Source organism: Vigna umbellata, chromosome 3 (assembly GCF_029865625.1).
Source record: "Vigna umbellata cultivar VRB3 chromosome 3, Vumbellata_1.0, whole genome shotgun sequence".
NCBI lineage: Eukaryota > Viridiplantae > Streptophyta > Magnoliopsida > Fabales > Fabaceae > Vigna > Vigna umbellata.
Genome location: NC_142167.1, coordinates 47,400,251 through 47,417,202, shown reverse-complemented (window position 1 = coordinate 47,417,202; position 16,952 = coordinate 47,400,251). Strand labels below are relative to the sequence as shown.

The 16,952-nt window shown below is 31.1% G+C and overlaps 2 protein-coding genes across 2 annotated transcripts; one reads left to right on the top strand and one right to left on the bottom strand.

Annotated features, from left to right (window-relative positions):
• Positions 1-484: 484 nt before the first annotated feature.
• On the bottom strand, positions 485-3,096 carry LOC148202758 (geraniol 8-hydroxylase-like). Its single transcript, XM_088108201.1, has 3 exons — positions 2,480-3,096; positions 1,928-2,288; positions 485-1,162 (listed from the first exon to the last, which is right to left on the bottom strand). The coding sequence occupies exons 1-3, from the start codon at positions 3,079-3,081 to the stop codon at positions 554-556; spliced, it is 1,572 nt and encodes a 523-aa protein (XP_087964327.1). The 5' UTR covers positions 3,082-3,096; the 3' UTR covers positions 485-553.
• Positions 3,097-10,878: 7,782 nt separating this feature from the next.
• On the top strand, positions 10,879-14,913 carry LOC148202757 (uncharacterized). The gene is made up of 3 exons (XM_088108119.1): positions 10,879-11,338; positions 12,378-12,508; positions 13,901-14,913. Exons 1-3 carry the CDS (start codon positions 11,099-11,101, stop codon positions 14,646-14,648), a joined length of 1,119 nt encoding a protein of 372 aa, XP_087964245.1. The 5' UTR covers positions 10,879-11,098; the 3' UTR covers positions 14,649-14,913.
• Positions 14,914-16,952: the final 2,039 nt, after the last annotated feature.

Here is a 16,952-nt window from a genome sequence, read left to right as displayed (position 1 = left end):
TTTATTGCCTTGTTCCTAACATTGTAAACACATAATCTCTGTGAGAGTTATCATCTAAGACTTGTAAACAATCTGATTTATTATACATTCCGAAAAGAATTCAAACACTTGATAGTTAGCTCAGTTAAGTTAACCATTTATAAACAGTGCAATTGCTTATGAAATTAACCATTGATAAACGATCTTGTCATCAGACACTATTTCCTTAAGAATTGTCTTTCTTAATTGCTGCAGTCTTACTAAACGCTTAAAAAAATTTATCTCTAAACATTATGGTTTAAACAATACCTTATAAATCAAGCGTGTAACAATCTATATAAATCGTCTAACCGTCAATACTTATAATTTATATATATATATATATATATATATATATATATATATATATATATATATATATATATTATAATTTAAGATTATTTTAATTAATATGAAATTCTTAATACATCTTTTACTTTAAAAAGTAAAAAATAAACATCTCAAATGTTGTGGAAATAGATATTTGTAATAAGAGTTGAATAATAAATTATACAATGACCATGAAGATGAATATCTAATGTTTTGGAATGATTGGAACAGCTAAAACAGGTTGAGCCTTCTCCAAGGTTAGTCCAAAGTTTTCATCCATGTTCATATCCTCTGGTTGAATATCCTGAAGCTCCCAATCAAAGGAATTGATGAACAATCCCAACATCAAGAACACCAACCTTATGGCCAATAGCAAACCAGGGCATATTCTCCTCCCACCACCAAATGGGGTAAGCTCAAAACTCCTTCCTTTGAAGTCTATTTCTGATTCCAAAAACCTCTCAGGCCAAAACAATCTAGGTTTCTCCCACAAATTAGGGTCCCTTCCTATGGCCCACACATTAATCAACACTTGTGCACCCTTTGGAATTGTGTATCCATGCATCTCAAATTCCACTTCAGCTTTTCTGGGTAGCAAAAGTGGAACTGCAGGGTGCAACCTGAAAGTCTCTTTCACTATTGCCTGCAAATAAGGGAGTTTCGCTATGTCTGACTCTTCCACAAGGTTCTCTTTTCCTATAATCCTCTCTAACTCTTCTTTTGCCTTTGACATAACATGTGGGTTGTGAAGTAACTCGGCCATTGCCCATTCTACCGTAGATGTCACTGTATCAGTTCCTGCCACAAACAAATCCTGACAAAATACACATTTTTGCAAGGTTAGTCCGGACAAAACCATTGACCAGAAGATTTGTATTTAAGCCTACAAAAAATTTTCTGTCATTTTCACAAACAGGTTGGGTCCACCTTGTTTTTCACCCTGGGTCATCAATTCCCTGTCCATAGTTTTCAACCCAATGCTCCTCTTTAAGGCAGGGCCAACCATTACTGATAAAGATCAGAAGAATCACTGGCGCATGTTTTTTTATAATGATTTGATAGGACAAATTTCTTTAAATATTTTATCAAAGAAATATAGAAAAAATAAACTAGATGTAATGAATTTATAAAGATTTTGTCACATAATGTTTTGTGTACAAGTTAATTTTAATTTATGAAAAAGATATTTTATTATTTTTGTTGCATGTGGCTAGAAACTTGTACTAACAAATTCATATACTCTGTTCTTTTCTCTCAATAAGCAAAGTTCAAGAATATAGATGCACATGGTATGATTTTTCAATCAAATTTAAAGTTTTATTTTACTAATGAGTTTTATTAAATGCATCACTTATTACAAAAATAGAACATTAGATATGATTATAGAATATTAGCAAAAGTATCCTCTTTCTGTATGTAAAAGTTTTTTTCATATATTTCTTAGGTTAAAACATATACATAAACCTTCAATATTTTCTTCTGCAGGTAAGAAAGTAAAAAGGGAGAACAGTACAAGGAAAATAAGAAAATAAGTAATATTGAACATATAAGAAAGATTAAGTGCAGGAAAAGGAAATACCAATGACAAACGTTGAATCTTAACTATGTCCATCTTATGTTGAGCATCGTTGAGCATGGCATCCAACATGTCCTTTTTGGTGCAGTAACCAGCAGTATCTTTTCTCAGTTCCAGCCTTTTGTGAATCAAGCTCTTGAATATGTTCAAAAGCTTCGAAAAGTAGCTTCCTGTGCGTCTTCTGATTCCATGAGGGTCAATCATCTTCAGGACTGGGAAACAATCAGCCAAATTTGGCCTTCCAACCTCTTTCATGATGTTGGTCACCAACTCCTTCATCTCCCCAGCTTTTTCAGTCGACTGAAGGAAATCCTCTGAGTAGATTGTGTTTGACAGCTGATTTATTGTCGTCTTGAAAGCCAACCTGAAAAATACGGTTCAAAGACAGAGAAACAGATTGAAAATAAAGAAGACACATGAAGAAATAAGAGAAAATTATGTAGTTGATGTTAATATGATCAAAACCTCACAAAAAGTAAAATTACACATTTGAAAAGGAAACAATTTTCCTAACTAATAATTTTATGTGTGTGTGTGTTTGATACATATACAAACCTTCCAATGTTCACAGGTTCACCCTTCAAGCTGCTATGGTGAATGTCACTGTAAAGCTCTCGAACCTTCTTGCTTCTGAGTCCCTGAGTGGCGTCCAAGTTCTTGTTGGAGAACAAGAGTTCATTGCACAGCTTCCTCAGCTCCCTCCACTGTTGTGAAACTGGCATGAAGGGCAAGCTGAAGTGGTCATGGCTGGCACCTCTCATTGCATCAGGGATCTTTCTGTTTGAGAGAAAGTGATCATGGATTTGGAGCACCCCTTTGGCTGCTTCTGCTGAGGACATCACGATGGTGGTCTCTTGGCCCAGTTTGAGGCTCATTATTGAGCCATGAATGTTGGCCAGGGTGGCCAGGGTTTGGTGGGGCTTGGCACCCAGTTGGAGGAGATTTCCCACGAGAGGAAGACCCTTAGGGCCTGGTGGAAGGTTTGATTTGCTTTTGTTTGGAGTGAAAAGTGATTTGAGGGCTTTCAGAAAGGTGATGATGGTGATCAAAAGGGCTGTGAAAGTGAAGAACAATGTTGAGTTTGTCTCCATCTCATATGTTGTGTAAGAGAAAGTGCAGCAGATCCAGCAGAGTAACTTGTATAATTCAGATCTCATTCATTGTTTTTCGGTATATAATATATATAACTGAGAGTTGAGGTAAGTTCATGATATTTTAGGGTGTGTTTGGACCACCGGTAGATTCGATGGACTGAAAGGAAAAAAGAATAGAAATAAAAAGTGAATGGAAGTAAAAAGAAAAATCATAACTGATTTAATTGATGTGATGAATTAAATAAATTTTCTAATTCATGAATATGTAAAATTATTATGTTACTCTTGTCTTCAAAATGCATCTACCTTTTTATGTTGCTACTACTTCAGTTTGGTTAAATTGATTTTCTTGTTATGATCCGGGTATATGTAATTTTGAATTATCTGATACTACTGTAAAGATAATATAATTGAATTGATGCAAGTGTCACACTTGACTACATAACTAAAATTAGACAATGGTAGAAGAAGATAATATACAACTCCAAAGTTAAATTATAATAATTGAAGTAAAAGAAAAGAAAAGACAACTAAAATAACGTGTGTAGTTACTTTAAGGAGTTTTGAATACTAATAAAATATTTAATTGATTTTTTTTATGTACCGTGTCAAAACCTTTCATAACACGTTTAATTTGTCCGTTTGGTTCTGTTCTGATATCTACAAGATTATGATCACCGCTTGGTGTGTCTTGATCGTTAAAATATTGTTTATCGTGTTGTTTGACCCCACCATATTGTCAAACATCATTATAATTAATTATATTAGATCTTTTCAATGTTCTTTCACTAAAAATATTGGTAAATAAATAAATAAGTTTATAAACATGTGTAATAAAAATGGACATTTATTATTGTCTGAATCAATAGCTATGTTAAAAATATAAGATTTAGTAAAATTCTTTAAATCTTTTTATTTTATTACAAAGTAATCAAAATTTATGTCGAGTTATATTCATGTATTATAATTAAATTTCACCAGTTTGATGTTAGTATATTTATTAGATAAATATTATTTTAATAAAAATATAAATTTATGATGATTTTAGAAATACAATTAATATTTTTTAATTCACTATAAACACTAATATACTTAATATTTATAAAAATACTAACTCTCTTACTCACTTTAACATTGAATAGTTTTTTATAAGTCAATTTTTCTCCTCTCAACAGTAAAGAGACCTTTTCTAGACAACCAGAGCTCTCAAAATCACACTTAGGATCTTGTCATTTGTATGCAAATCCACGATTAAGATCTTTATAAGATCATTTAGCACCCACATGGGGTTTTGGTAAAACGTTTCCCCGACCTAGCCTCCTATATATGATCACTAGTCGAAGGTTCTCACAACTCTCCCATGCTATGGAAGTCAACCGTGTGACAATCCTTTAGCAAGTACAATTGTTCATACAACAACATGATGAACAACACAGGCAACATGACGTCGAGCTTGAGGCCCTACGCACCTAGCAACAAACGAACCAAAAAAAGCTTTAACAAAGGTTGACCAACCTTGAGAATGAGAGGTCATCCCTCAAACCTCGCCTTGATTCCAAGAAAAGGACGGCTGGAATTCTCAGACGAGAGACAACTTGTCAACTTGACGGGATTCAAGTGGGAGCTAGAATTGCTCTCCTCAACGCATAGCTCAAGAAGATTAAACAACTAAGTCGATCATAGAGCGGAAGGAACCTGAGGACGTTCTCACCACTCCGATCATGACAACGCTGAGCTCGAAAGACACCAAAGTGGGTAAACCCAACGTAAAATAGAGAAAAATCGCAGACACTCTCATCAATCCAAATAAGAGCATGCACAGGTATCACAACCAAAATACAAAATCAATAGAGTACCGGGATTTCACAATGATCTCAACAATAAATAGACCAACATAAATGACAAGTTGTCTAAATATACGAAAAATCTTCAAAATAGATAATAAAAACATAAACTCAATATTATATATCTTGATATACGAAGAAATATAATTTTCACCCGTTATATTTCAAATTAGTCAGAACCAATTGGTCTACAAGTTTCATTTTTATTTTTGTCTTGTTAATTTTACTATAAAGGTAATCAACATCTGTCACTTTGAAATTTAAACAAATCACTCTAATGAGATCTCGCGGACTTTCAATCCAAATTTCAAGTTGTTGTGTAAGTAAAGACACGTAAATTATTATCAATTATTATATTATAGTATATTATAGTCAAAATATATAACTAAGTATCTTTAATTCACAAATCCTATAATTTTAAAAGGACATCAACTTTAGATGAATAACGCGAAACTTATGCAAGTGGGAAGGTAAAAACCAAAGCATTTTTTTTCTTTCTCCTCTATGTATTACTTTCTAAAGTTTATCAAAAGTCAACTTGTCTTAATAACTAAGCACGTTTTTTCTTCAAATTAACAGAAGCAATCACCCACTTTCACGTCAAATCCTTCTCATTTTTCTCAAATTTCCTCTCATTCCTTTTACCTTATAGTCCCCAAAAGATCTCAAAATAATATAAACTATCCTGAAAGCTTCTGCACAAAAAAATAAAATAAAAAAACTAATCCCTATCGTACTTTTAACCAAAATGAGTTATGTAAATATAATTCATCATTTTACTCATTTTTTAAATAAATATTTTAAACTTCATATATATATATATATATATATATATATATATATATATATATATATATATATATATATATATATATATATTATTTGAAATTCACTTTGACTATAATAATGTCAAATTTAAAGTAGAGTTGTCAAACGGGCCATCCAGTCCGACTCACCACGGGTTGGTCACTTAGTGAATCAACCCAGTCCGGATCATTTATTAGCGAGTAAGAAAAATTCCAATACGGCCCGACCCACCACAGATTGGTGGGTAAACGGGTTGACTCACTAATTCACTTAATTACAATTTTTTTAAATAAAAATAATTTACAAACTTTCTATAATTCAAATCTAAACAAATTTCACTCGCAACATGAGTTTTTAATTAATTATGAAAATAAGAAATTTAAATAATTTTTTCAAGAAAAAAAAATAATAAATATTTTTTTATAAAATTAAAATTAAATAAAATAAAATTAGGTAGCTGGTGGCCCACCATGGGTTCAACCCGCATGAGCCGGGTTTAAATGAGCCGAATTGAAATCTGACCCGTATAAAAAAAATACAATTTTTTCAAACTGAATCCGGCTTGAATCCGTAGTGGACCGAATTGACCCACAAGTTGTGACCCATTTTGACAGCTATAATTTAAAGTATATAAATAGATACAAATTTTACTTTACAACTCAGTTTTATAAATTTGAGTTAAATTTATAATTTACTTTTTAACATGATTTTAGAATCATTTGTTAAAATGTATCTTAACCAGATTTGTTGTTTTTTTTTAAATATGTTATTTTATTTATTATTAAAAATTCCACGTCAACTAAAAATAAAATAAATTAAAAATATATAAATGGATGTTGTCTTATAAATAAATTATAAAATTAAGTTAAAATTCATTTACTAAGATATATTATTCGTAGTAAATTAAAAATATCTAAAGTAGCCATTGATAAACACATATAAGACTGGGAAACTCAAAACCATAGCCATTTAGGAGGTGCAGACATGAAGAATCTCACATGGATGAGCTCCTGAGAACTGTAAAAAAAAAAAGATGAATACAATCAAGAGGTTATCTGCTATGGATGTAGAAAATCAGGGTACATGAAAACATATTGTCCAAAGTTGAAGAAGTCAAAAGTGAAAAATAAAAAATAAGAAAAATATGACAACTACGTGAGGAGACTCAAACTCAAGCTTAAGCATCATACAATATTTTAAAATTATTTTGTGGCCATAAAAATACATTAATAAATATTAGAAAGAAAGAAAAATTTATTAAATGGTTTTAGGCTTGTATGTCTTGATCAATGTTTCAATATTAAAATAATAACTTCTTACATTACAAACCACCTTTCATATTGAACATCTCAAGAGAGGACTTGATCAACATAATTGAAGGATAGGTAAGAGCATAATTATTAATATTCTAATACTTTCTAATTCATATTCATAGCTCAAACTTGTACTTTGTAATAGAATATTAATTGTTTAATTATGTGAAACTTCTACTTGTAATCAAATATTAATTGTTTAATTACGATGAAAGTATGCGTGTTTAGTATCACGGGGCCTATGAAATATGGTGTGACCCATATTCTCTGAATGGGTCTTAAAGCCTCCTTCTGGTGGTATTAGATTTATTTAACCCTTTCACTTCTCCCCTTAATTTATTCATTAATTCACTTGTTTTTGGATGACAACTAACATAAATATTATAAGTTTTTGGTTTAATAGGTTCGGAGGTCCCTATATTTGTCGGTTCGTTTCAATTAGGTCCCTATATTTGTCGGTTCGTTTCAATTAGGTCCCTATATTTGTCGGTTCGTTTCAATTAGGTCCTCCAATTTTGAAAGTGATCAATTTGGTCCCTAATTTAACAAAATTGAGTCAATAATACCCTTTCCGTTAAATGCAATGGACGACATTAACTTTTTAAACATGTGGTATGTTGAAGCATCCTTCAAATAAAACTGTGCAACCTGCAAATAAAAGGATGCCTCAACATGCCACATGTTTAAAAAGTTAACGCGGTCCATTACATTTAACGAAAAGGGTATTATTGACTCAATTTTGTTAAATTAGGGACCAAATTGATCACTTTCAAAATTGGAGGACCCAATTGAAACGAACCCACAGATATAAGGACTTCCGAATCTATTAAACCTAAGTTTTTCATCAAAGTGCACATTCTTTTCATAAATTATTGGAATAAATAGTTTTTGAGAATACAAATTTTTATCGTTGGAGAAAATATAAGACCCAAGAAATATTTTATAAAAATATTTATAATATTGAATATTTTATTATAATGTAAAATTATAGGAAATTTTAATTTAGTTAAAAGTTTTAAAAAATGAGCTAAGTTTAAGATAATATTAAAATTTGTGCATGAGAATTAAATTAATTATATTTACACATGGTGTTAAAAAATTATTAAGTTTTTACATAAATATTAAAATAGTTTTACATATTAAAATAATATTAAAATTTGAACATGGGAATTAAATTAATATTAAAAGTTTACATACGGGTATTAAAATATTATTACAAAATTTCACATGGATATTAAAGTAATAGTTTAAATTTGACTATAAAAGGAGAATGCTACATAAATGAAAAAAAAAGTGTGAAACTAATATGCAAAATTCTTTTAAGAAAACTTAGTGATATTAATAACTTTCTGTTAATATTATGAATTTAATTTCCAGGCACAAATTTTAATATCAATTTTTTAACTAAATTAAAATTTCCTATGGTTTTATATTAATTATAATAAAGTATTTCAATATTATAAATAATTTTTATGAAATGTTTTCCTACTCTTGAATTATAGCACTGTCGAGACTCTCACCTCCTATATCTTCTACTCTTGTATTTACACATGATCATCCAAAAACAAATACATTTAAAAAATGAAAGGATAAGCTAAAATTTGATTTAAAAACTTAAGATTTTAAATAAAAAGATAATAAAATTAACAAGTAAATAACTGCACAAATTACAAATAATAGAAAATAACCAATTACATATCTATAAATTTAGAATATAACTACACCACTTATAATTCATACAACCAAAATTTAAAGCTCAGTTTCTAATAAACTCGTTCATATCTTAATTAACCATAAACAGAATCTTCGAAAAATCGATGTATAAATTAGTATAAAAAGATAGTGCACCTATCATTTATAAATTTATAATTCTTTTGTATCAAAAATTCAACCATATGGTAGTGTAAATTTAAATCTACTTGAGAATGGTTATTACCAACCTTTTAGATATAAATCTTCCTTAACTCACCCAACTAGTTATTTCATGATTGTAATAAGTAGCAAAGGTAGGATGATGTGCAGCACACATCTACTGTTATTTATACATCATAATATGATTATACACAAAGTAATTTTTCTCCTCTCAAGAAAGACTACACATTCACATGTTAATCCTTTTAACTCATATTTCATGAAGCCACACGCATACATCATTTAAGTCAATGGAAATATCAGTCCCTTAACACCTAAGTTATTAAATTTAAGAGTTGAGTTTAATAAACTCATAAGAGTTTAATTTACATGAAAACAAAAATGATATGAATAACATATTAATTCAAATAAACTCATAAAATTATATAGCTTCAAAATCCTCCATTGTTCCAACAAGATGATGTTTGAATCTAAATATGCATTCACTCATAATCTTGGAGCAATGGTTATATTTAACTTTTCTTCCATTACCACTAATATCAAATTCATGTTTCTATCCAATGTCTGATTGATTTTTCAGAGCATTTTTACTTGGTTTAATACCAATTTTGGTCCCTAGTTTCGTTAGGTGTGTTCAAAGTGGTTAGGGTTCCTTTGTGTTTTAATTTGTATGTTTATTTGTGGTTGTTTGTAGCTCAATGATGGTGGCAGCACAATTTGAGAGTTTTGTTGCCGTGCGATTTCATGGTGGAAGAGGATGATTGCATGAGAATAGTGTTGCTCGAAGGTTGAAGGAGAATAGTGGTTTGCGGTGGTGCTCGCGAGGTTCTTATGAGTGCGATTTGGTTTCTAACGGAGGCGAAAGTCGCAAGAGATTGTTTTGCGAATTTGGGAGTTCTCATGGTTGACGATTTAGGGTTTCTGAAATTTGGAGAATTAGGATTTCTAGAAATTAGGGATTTAGGGTTTGTTGTACGTAAGGGAGGATTTGTGGTTGATGGAAGAACGAAGTAGTTCTCACACGAAATTGTAAGCATGATTATTGTTGCACGTAAGGGAGGATTTGTTTTCATTTAATCTATATTTATTTTCTAATTTTACCATTTAAATAAATGTTTTATTTCTAAATTAATATAATTATTTTATGAATTTTACTAGTTATATTTTCTTTAAAATTAACCGTTTCTTAAACTTAATCATTTTTTAATTATAAAACCACTTACAAAATAAACAAATATTTTTTACAATAAAATTAAAAATAAATATTATTTAGATTAAAATTATTATTTTAAGTGATTGTTTCATTTAAGTGTTTTTTTATTTGACGATAATTTTAAATTTAATTATTTTTTAATCATAAAATTATCTACAAAATAAAAAAACAATTATTTAAAATAATTAGAAAAACTATTTTAATCTTTTAAGTAATAACAATAATTTTATTATTTTTTATTATAAAAATGTAAAAACACACAGGCTCATATATTTTCACTAGTTTGATTAAAGTGAATTCTTATTTTGTGTAATTTAAAGAATAAAATAAAATAAAAATAAATGATAGTAAATATTACAATTTTTTATGTTTGTTAACTAATAGTAAAATATGCATATTATTTTAAACAGGCTTTAATTGAATATAAATTAAAAACTATTGATGTATAAAACAAGAAATAATTAATTACATAAATAATTTTAATTTCTATTCTCTTTTCCGTAAACTCAATTTTGACTTCCATGTTATTTTTTGCTATCATTACAATCTTCTATTTTGTTTTTAATACATTTTGTGTATTATTTAAATTATTATTCGTTAATCTAAATGTTGAGAATTTAAAATTATCAATGATTATATCGTTAAAGCTGTGTAAAAAAACTAAGGTCAAATTAGCACGTAATATCTAGTGAAGATTTTAATGACCGAAAATCTATATTCTAATTTTGTATTTTTCTTCCTCAAAAACTTGTTTCTCTAAATTTAATATTAATTGGAATATTTATTATTTAAAACAAAACAAAAAAAAAATCTTTCTAACTTAAACTGAGAAAAAGAAAGAGAAGAGAGAGAAAAGAAATTTCCTTCGTTTTCCGAGAAAAAGGAAGAAAACGCTGACAAACAGAGATCCGTGAATTCGAACGAAGCGGCATTCGTCCATTCGTTCGTTCGTTGATTGATCAATCGATTGATCGATTCCAATTCATATGAAAATGGGTTTGCGATGTTGAAGCGTGGGTTGAAAATACGCGATGGAAAGGGAAAAGTGGAAAGAGAATTGCAATAGCAATAGCAATAACTATAGTAACACCAATGGATACTGTTACGATAGGTTTGTGTTAGATGATTACGACGGAGAGGTACCCAGCGCAGAACGTAGTCCTGCTAAGCCTTCTTCGCTGAATTCTTCGCCTCCCAGACTTGGATACATTGAACACCATGTTTCCAAATACGATACATTGGCTGGTGTAGCTATCAAGTACGGTGTTGAGGTACTTTTATTGTTTAATTTTTTTCTTTTATTTACTTGTTCTTTTTATAATTTTTGCTCTCTATCAGCTTGATTCTGATTGCTTGAGAAACTATTGGAAATTGTGTTGCTGATGGTTTAAGTGCACGCGCTTGTGTCTTGCCCCATCCGGGAAGCTGAGCATAAGATTTTAGGGTATGAGTCAAACTCGTACAAGGGGGAATTTGATGATCAAAGGGTGTCATAATCAGCCAAATTCACGGAAGTTGCGGTTTGATGAATAAAAAGTACCGTGTGCGTAAGATTCATGCAAGGACGAATTTAATGATGAGAGAGGGTCGTTAATGAGTGAAATTCGTGCCAGCGGGAATTTTATGATGGAATGGTACCATATGAGTCAAATTCACGCAAGAGGGGATCCGGTGATGAAAGGGTGCTATAAAAGTCAAATTCACGTAAATTTTGTGGCGTGAGATGGGGGTGCAAACTATGTTTTGAAAAAACTTAGATATAGTTTTTTAGGTGCTTTTGATGTTGTTTTCTAATTAGAATTGCAGTTTGATTGATAATGTACCATGACCTTTGATGCAAAGGTTTGTTATTTGGATTATCTAGTTGAAATTTCAATTCTGATCAGAAACTGTACCTGGGGATATTGAATTAGGATTTAGCAGATGGATGTGATATGATATGATCTCCTCTTGAGACGTTTCGGGCAGAGTCATCATTTGTGTATGAGAAAAAGTTAAATGACCGGAAATTTGAGGCAAAAGTAAGACGAAGAGATACTATTAATAATGGTGAAAACTCACGTTGTTTTCTGTTTTTAAATGGTTTATGGTATTTTTCTTTGCACTGGTATTATTTCCTTGTCGATTTCCTTGGTTTAGTCGGTTCCGAATGTTTGCTGAACTGTTTATCGTTTTGCTTGCCTTTCTCTGGCACCACTTTTGGTGGGAGCACTGTGTTGAATTCTTTTTTCTGAAGTTTTTTCTTTTATCAATTTGAGTTGTACAATGAAATGTAATTTCTTCTGCTCTATTTTATTTGGAAAATTGTAGGTTGCAGATGTCAAAAGGTTGAATAACCTTGTTACGGACCATCAAATGTTTGCTCTTAAAACTCTCCACATTCCGCTACCTGGAAGACACCCCCCATCACCTTGTTTATCAAATGGTTCCAGTACTCCTGGGTATGTTTATCTTTGTTGGATTGAGGAAAAGCATTAAATACAAGAAACTAAGTCTTAGGGAGCATTTGATGAACAGTTTAGGCCGGGACAGAGCATCACATGTTGGTCATGTTCTATATTTGGTATATCTTAAAAACAGTATAGAATAGGGGACATAAGTTTAACTCATTTAGTATATTTTGGTTCCTCTTAACGGGTGGAGCTAAGGAGAATGTAATAAAAAATATTCCAGTATGTTTTAGTTGTGTGTCAAATGCGACCTCATACGTTTTGGTGCTACTTAAATATTTGAGAAAAGTATCTTGTATACAACAAAAGGGAGGTGGTGGGTGAGGAATTTCTGATTTCTTACCTTATATGAGCTTTCATAGGGAGTTTGATATTTTGGTTTAGTGTATTTCTTGGGCATGCTTGTACAGCCTGAGCAGAAAATGAAGATTAAGGTGAGAAACTGATAACACATTTAGAATGAAATTCAATACTGGAGTTTTAAGACTGTATTCGTTGTCATTGTAAAACCATTTTGTATGCTGTAATTGAGCAAAATTAAATCCTTAGCTTTGTTCCATCATTAGGTCAGTTTATTTTTAGTTTCTTGTTTCTATAATATCATTGAGATTTCTGTTATTCTGCTTTGTTATCTTTTGAACACGTTCTTCTATTTATCATGTTTTTTTCTTCCTTTATGTATGGCTCCTTTGTTTTCTTCTATAATATGTCTGTGTACTTGCTTTCTAGATAATTACTATGGATGAATCCTGTATACTTGTTTTAAAGATTGTCATTTTGATGACTGTGAATTCACCAGTATGAGTATAATTTGTTGTTATACATTTGAGGTGCCAGGTCTTTATTTGTTCAACAGGCTTAATATTGGACTTGGGTACAGAATCTGTTTTCTGATGGATGTTTAAGAATAAATTAGGGCCATGGTTGTGGCAATAACGATTGCTTATAATGCAGTGTAAAATGGGTTGGTAATGTTAATCAGTCATAGGAAATTTACATGGTGGATAATATTGCTCATCATAGTGTTGAAATTTGTTCTGCTGCTTGAAGATATATTCCTCTGTTTCTTAAATGCTTCTTTTGTTTAAACTTGCTGCCTAAGATTTTCATTTTATCTTAATTACACTGTAATTGGGTATCCTTCGGGCCTTGTTATGACTGTAACCTGTCATTTGTATTAATTTCTTCTTACCATATGAAATTCTGTGAACAGGAATTGGGGGCTTATGTAGAAATTTCAGAAGAATTTGTAATTAAAGATAATAGATCTATAATATGCACTATTTATGCTGTTTTCAATATTCTTTTTATATCATCACTACCTTGTGATTTCTTTCCAATTAGCATTTAAATCACTTATGGCCATAAATGTTGTCTCTTCAGATACGGTAATTCAGATCACAATTCTCCTACTACTCAGGCACACCATGATCTGCTTGATTCATTCCCATCACTTAAAATGAAGTCATCTGAGCGGAAGGTCTCACCAGCCATGAGCTCATTACAGGGTTTCTATGGACTTAAAGGGTCCTCAATTCCCTCAGAAGATGGTTTCCCCAGAAACTTACCTACGTCTGGCAGACCTCTCAGTCATCACCGGAAATCTAAAAGCTTGGTCAATGTAATTTTGGAAGAGATTATGGAAAAATCAAATGAGGCATCAGCTGCAATAACCAAGGAAGTTGACTCCAGCAAATGGAATTACAATCTTGTCCAGAGACGTCAGAAATCTGTGGCGGACTTTAGCAGGATACCTGAGCTGCTTCTGAGGGAGGATAATAGCAGCACTGGTGTTCTTCCACCAAGAACTGGAAAGGGCTTAGCTCTGAGACAGAAAGTAGCTAGCCGAACTACATTGGCAACTGATGCCGAGCAAAATGGTTTGAGTCCTGCGGCAATGGGTATGGGGGATGCTACATTAAATGAAGGTTCATCCAGGGTGAGGAAATCATCAAGTACTTCCTGTTTACATGATCAAGATAACAGTGGCTCCTCATCCATTTGGCCAACCTCAATGTGGAATTTGAAACCAGATTTGCAGGCCCTCTCAACTGCAGCCATTGGAAAACCAATCTTTGATGGCTTGCCCAAGCCAATAACTGGTCGAAAAAATAAAGCTGCACTTGATTAATGTATAGTGTCCATATCAAACACAATTTTGACCCCGTTTGAGAGGTTATGGAATCATTAGCTGCTACACCAGTGGATAGATTGGAGGAAGTAAAACAATGTAGAAAGGACATAAAAAAAATCAAATATCACATTTATTTCTTCGAATAGGGGCATTGCTTTTATGCCAGAAAATACTTCAATTTATTTATTTATTTTTAAATGTCTTGGCTTCCTATTGTCCATCTTAAAAGAAAATACAGGGCTGAAAGGATCAGAGTTCCCAACCTTAGGTTTCATATAATCATTTTTTTAGTTGTAGTGATTCTTTTGTGGGTTTTGGAAAAACAAAGATTGGTGAATGTACAAGTTTGGAACGGCTATTTCTTCCTACACAGCCTGCACCTCTAAAAAAAAATGAAATGAATTTAGACTTCTGTTTCTTACTAAAATTTTACGGGAATAGCTTCCAGCACATCGTCGTTTTTCTTTCTGCATCCTTACACTTCTGGAACTTATTTTTCGGATAGCAATCGTCTTTGTTACGGAAAAAAAATTCGGTAACTTTTTTGATGGGATGGATAAAGAAATTTGACAGGGTGCAACACCCAAGTTTTTCATGTTCCCTGACAATCAACTCCGAAGAACTCAACAACCCTTTCAGGAAACCTATTCGAGAGAGAATTCAACACCTTTGCAGAAGACTTATCCCTTTGGGAAAAATCATTGAGATGCAGGAGCAATTCCGGAAGCCAGTAAAGCCATTTCAAAACGTAGAATCTGAAACGTATTTGAATATTCTGTAAGGGATTATCCTTTAGAATGGATATTTTTACTATTTGGGAGTACGCGTTTTGAAGTTACATAGTGAATTCATTTGAAATTCTTAGCCTGGAAGATTGTTGAATTGTGGCATGGAGTTCTTTTGATGATCGCTTATAGGATGTTTATGAAGATGGAAATGGAAGCTAAATAATGAAGGTTGCTGTTGTCCTGTGTTGGATTTTTCTTGCTAGTTATTCTTCTTTGCTTCTTCTACCATTGGGGTTAAGCTCAATGTAAAAACTCTTGTTGCTGACAAAATAATTGTACAACAGTATATAAAGTAAAAGTGCGATTGGACTAATTCGTATTATGTTAATCCCTACCATTAGACTTCTGTTAACATTCCAAAAATTTTCCAAGAATTCAAGTTCATTCTAAGTTGAACAATTGATTTTCATACCCTCGTAATTCCTTTATTCTTTCTGCACCCATATAATATTTGATATTTCCATTTTACCTCTCATTTAAATTATATTAAAAGTCCTAAATGATTAATCTCTCTCTATCCTGCACCTTTTTACCTACACCTATTCCGAAAGTTTTATTAAATGCATCTTGAGATACATATTTCAAAATGTATTTTAGAATGTAATTTTTTTTTTAAATATTTTAGATTGTAAAATTCATAACATATTTTCAAATCCAGATATGATTCGAAATACATATATATTTTCTAAATGTTTTGAAATATGCTTTTATATTCGAAAGTAATTTTTGAAATATACAATTCATAATTTATTAAAAAATAATTTGAGATTTGAATTTCATGGATAGCAAGAAAAAAAACGAGTGTGTAAAAAGAAACAACCTTTTCTGTGTCTTTTTCAGGCACCTTTATGAGAAAACTTAATTGAACGAATAAAACTTGAAAGATCGTTAATCTCGATCTCATAAATCCATACATTATTGAATGAAATTCCATATGAAGATAAAAGAAGATAAGAAAAAAAGATAAAAGCAAACTGATCATTTTACCATCCCATAAACCATAAAGATGTAAATACAATTATGAGAATGCGGTAAGATATGTCCGAAAGAATCTATTATTATATATAAAGAGATTTATGAGAATTTTCCTTGACCATAATTGTTTTTCAATTGTATTGTCTCAGGAATACAAACGTAAAAAGTTGTCATTTAAATTATGGACACTTTCATATAAATTTCAATTATTTAATTTAATTGAATAATTCATCATAAAAATACCAATCCTTTTCATTCATCCAATTAAAAATATTAATTAACAAATCAAGACTAAAAATATTCATATAAATAAATATACTTGAATGAAGTTGGTCCCTAAAAAGACTGTTTAAATGTAAGGTCCCAGAAGAGACCAATTCTCAGGCTTCCTTTTGTGATGCTTAAAAATCGGATTCTTCAAATAAGGAAAACCCTCTTGCAATTTTGATATGATAGTCGAGAATATGATTCTAACAATCTCTGTTATCTTCCCTATAATGAACTCTGATAATAAAGCATGAGATAAGGTACTTGAAAA

Bases quoted from the DNA above. Each gene is read 5' to 3' on its own strand.
- LOC148202758 (XM_088108201.1), bottom strand. From the start codon at position 3,081: ATGAGATCTGAATTATACAAGTTACTCTGCTGGATCTGCTGCACTTTC. The intron at 2,289-2,479 runs GTTTGTATATGT...CGTATTTTTCAG, and splicing joins GAACCTGTGAACATTGGAAG to GTTGGCTTTCAAGACGACAA. The intron at 1,163-1,927 runs GTATTTCCTTTT...GTATTTTGTCAG, and splicing joins AGATTCAACGTTTGTCATTG to GATTTGTTTGTGGCAGGAAC.
- LOC148202757 (XM_088108119.1), top strand. From the start codon at position 11,099: ATGGAAAGGGAAAAGTGGAAAGAGAATTGCAATAGCAATAGCAATAAC. The intron at 11,339-12,377 runs GTACTTTTATTG...GGAAAATTGTAG, and splicing joins CTATCAAGTACGGTGTTGAG to GTTGCAGATGTCAAAAGGTT. The intron at 12,509-13,900 runs GTATGTTTATCT...TTGTCTCTTCAG, and splicing joins AATGGTTCCAGTACTCCTGG to ATACGGTAATTCAGATCACA.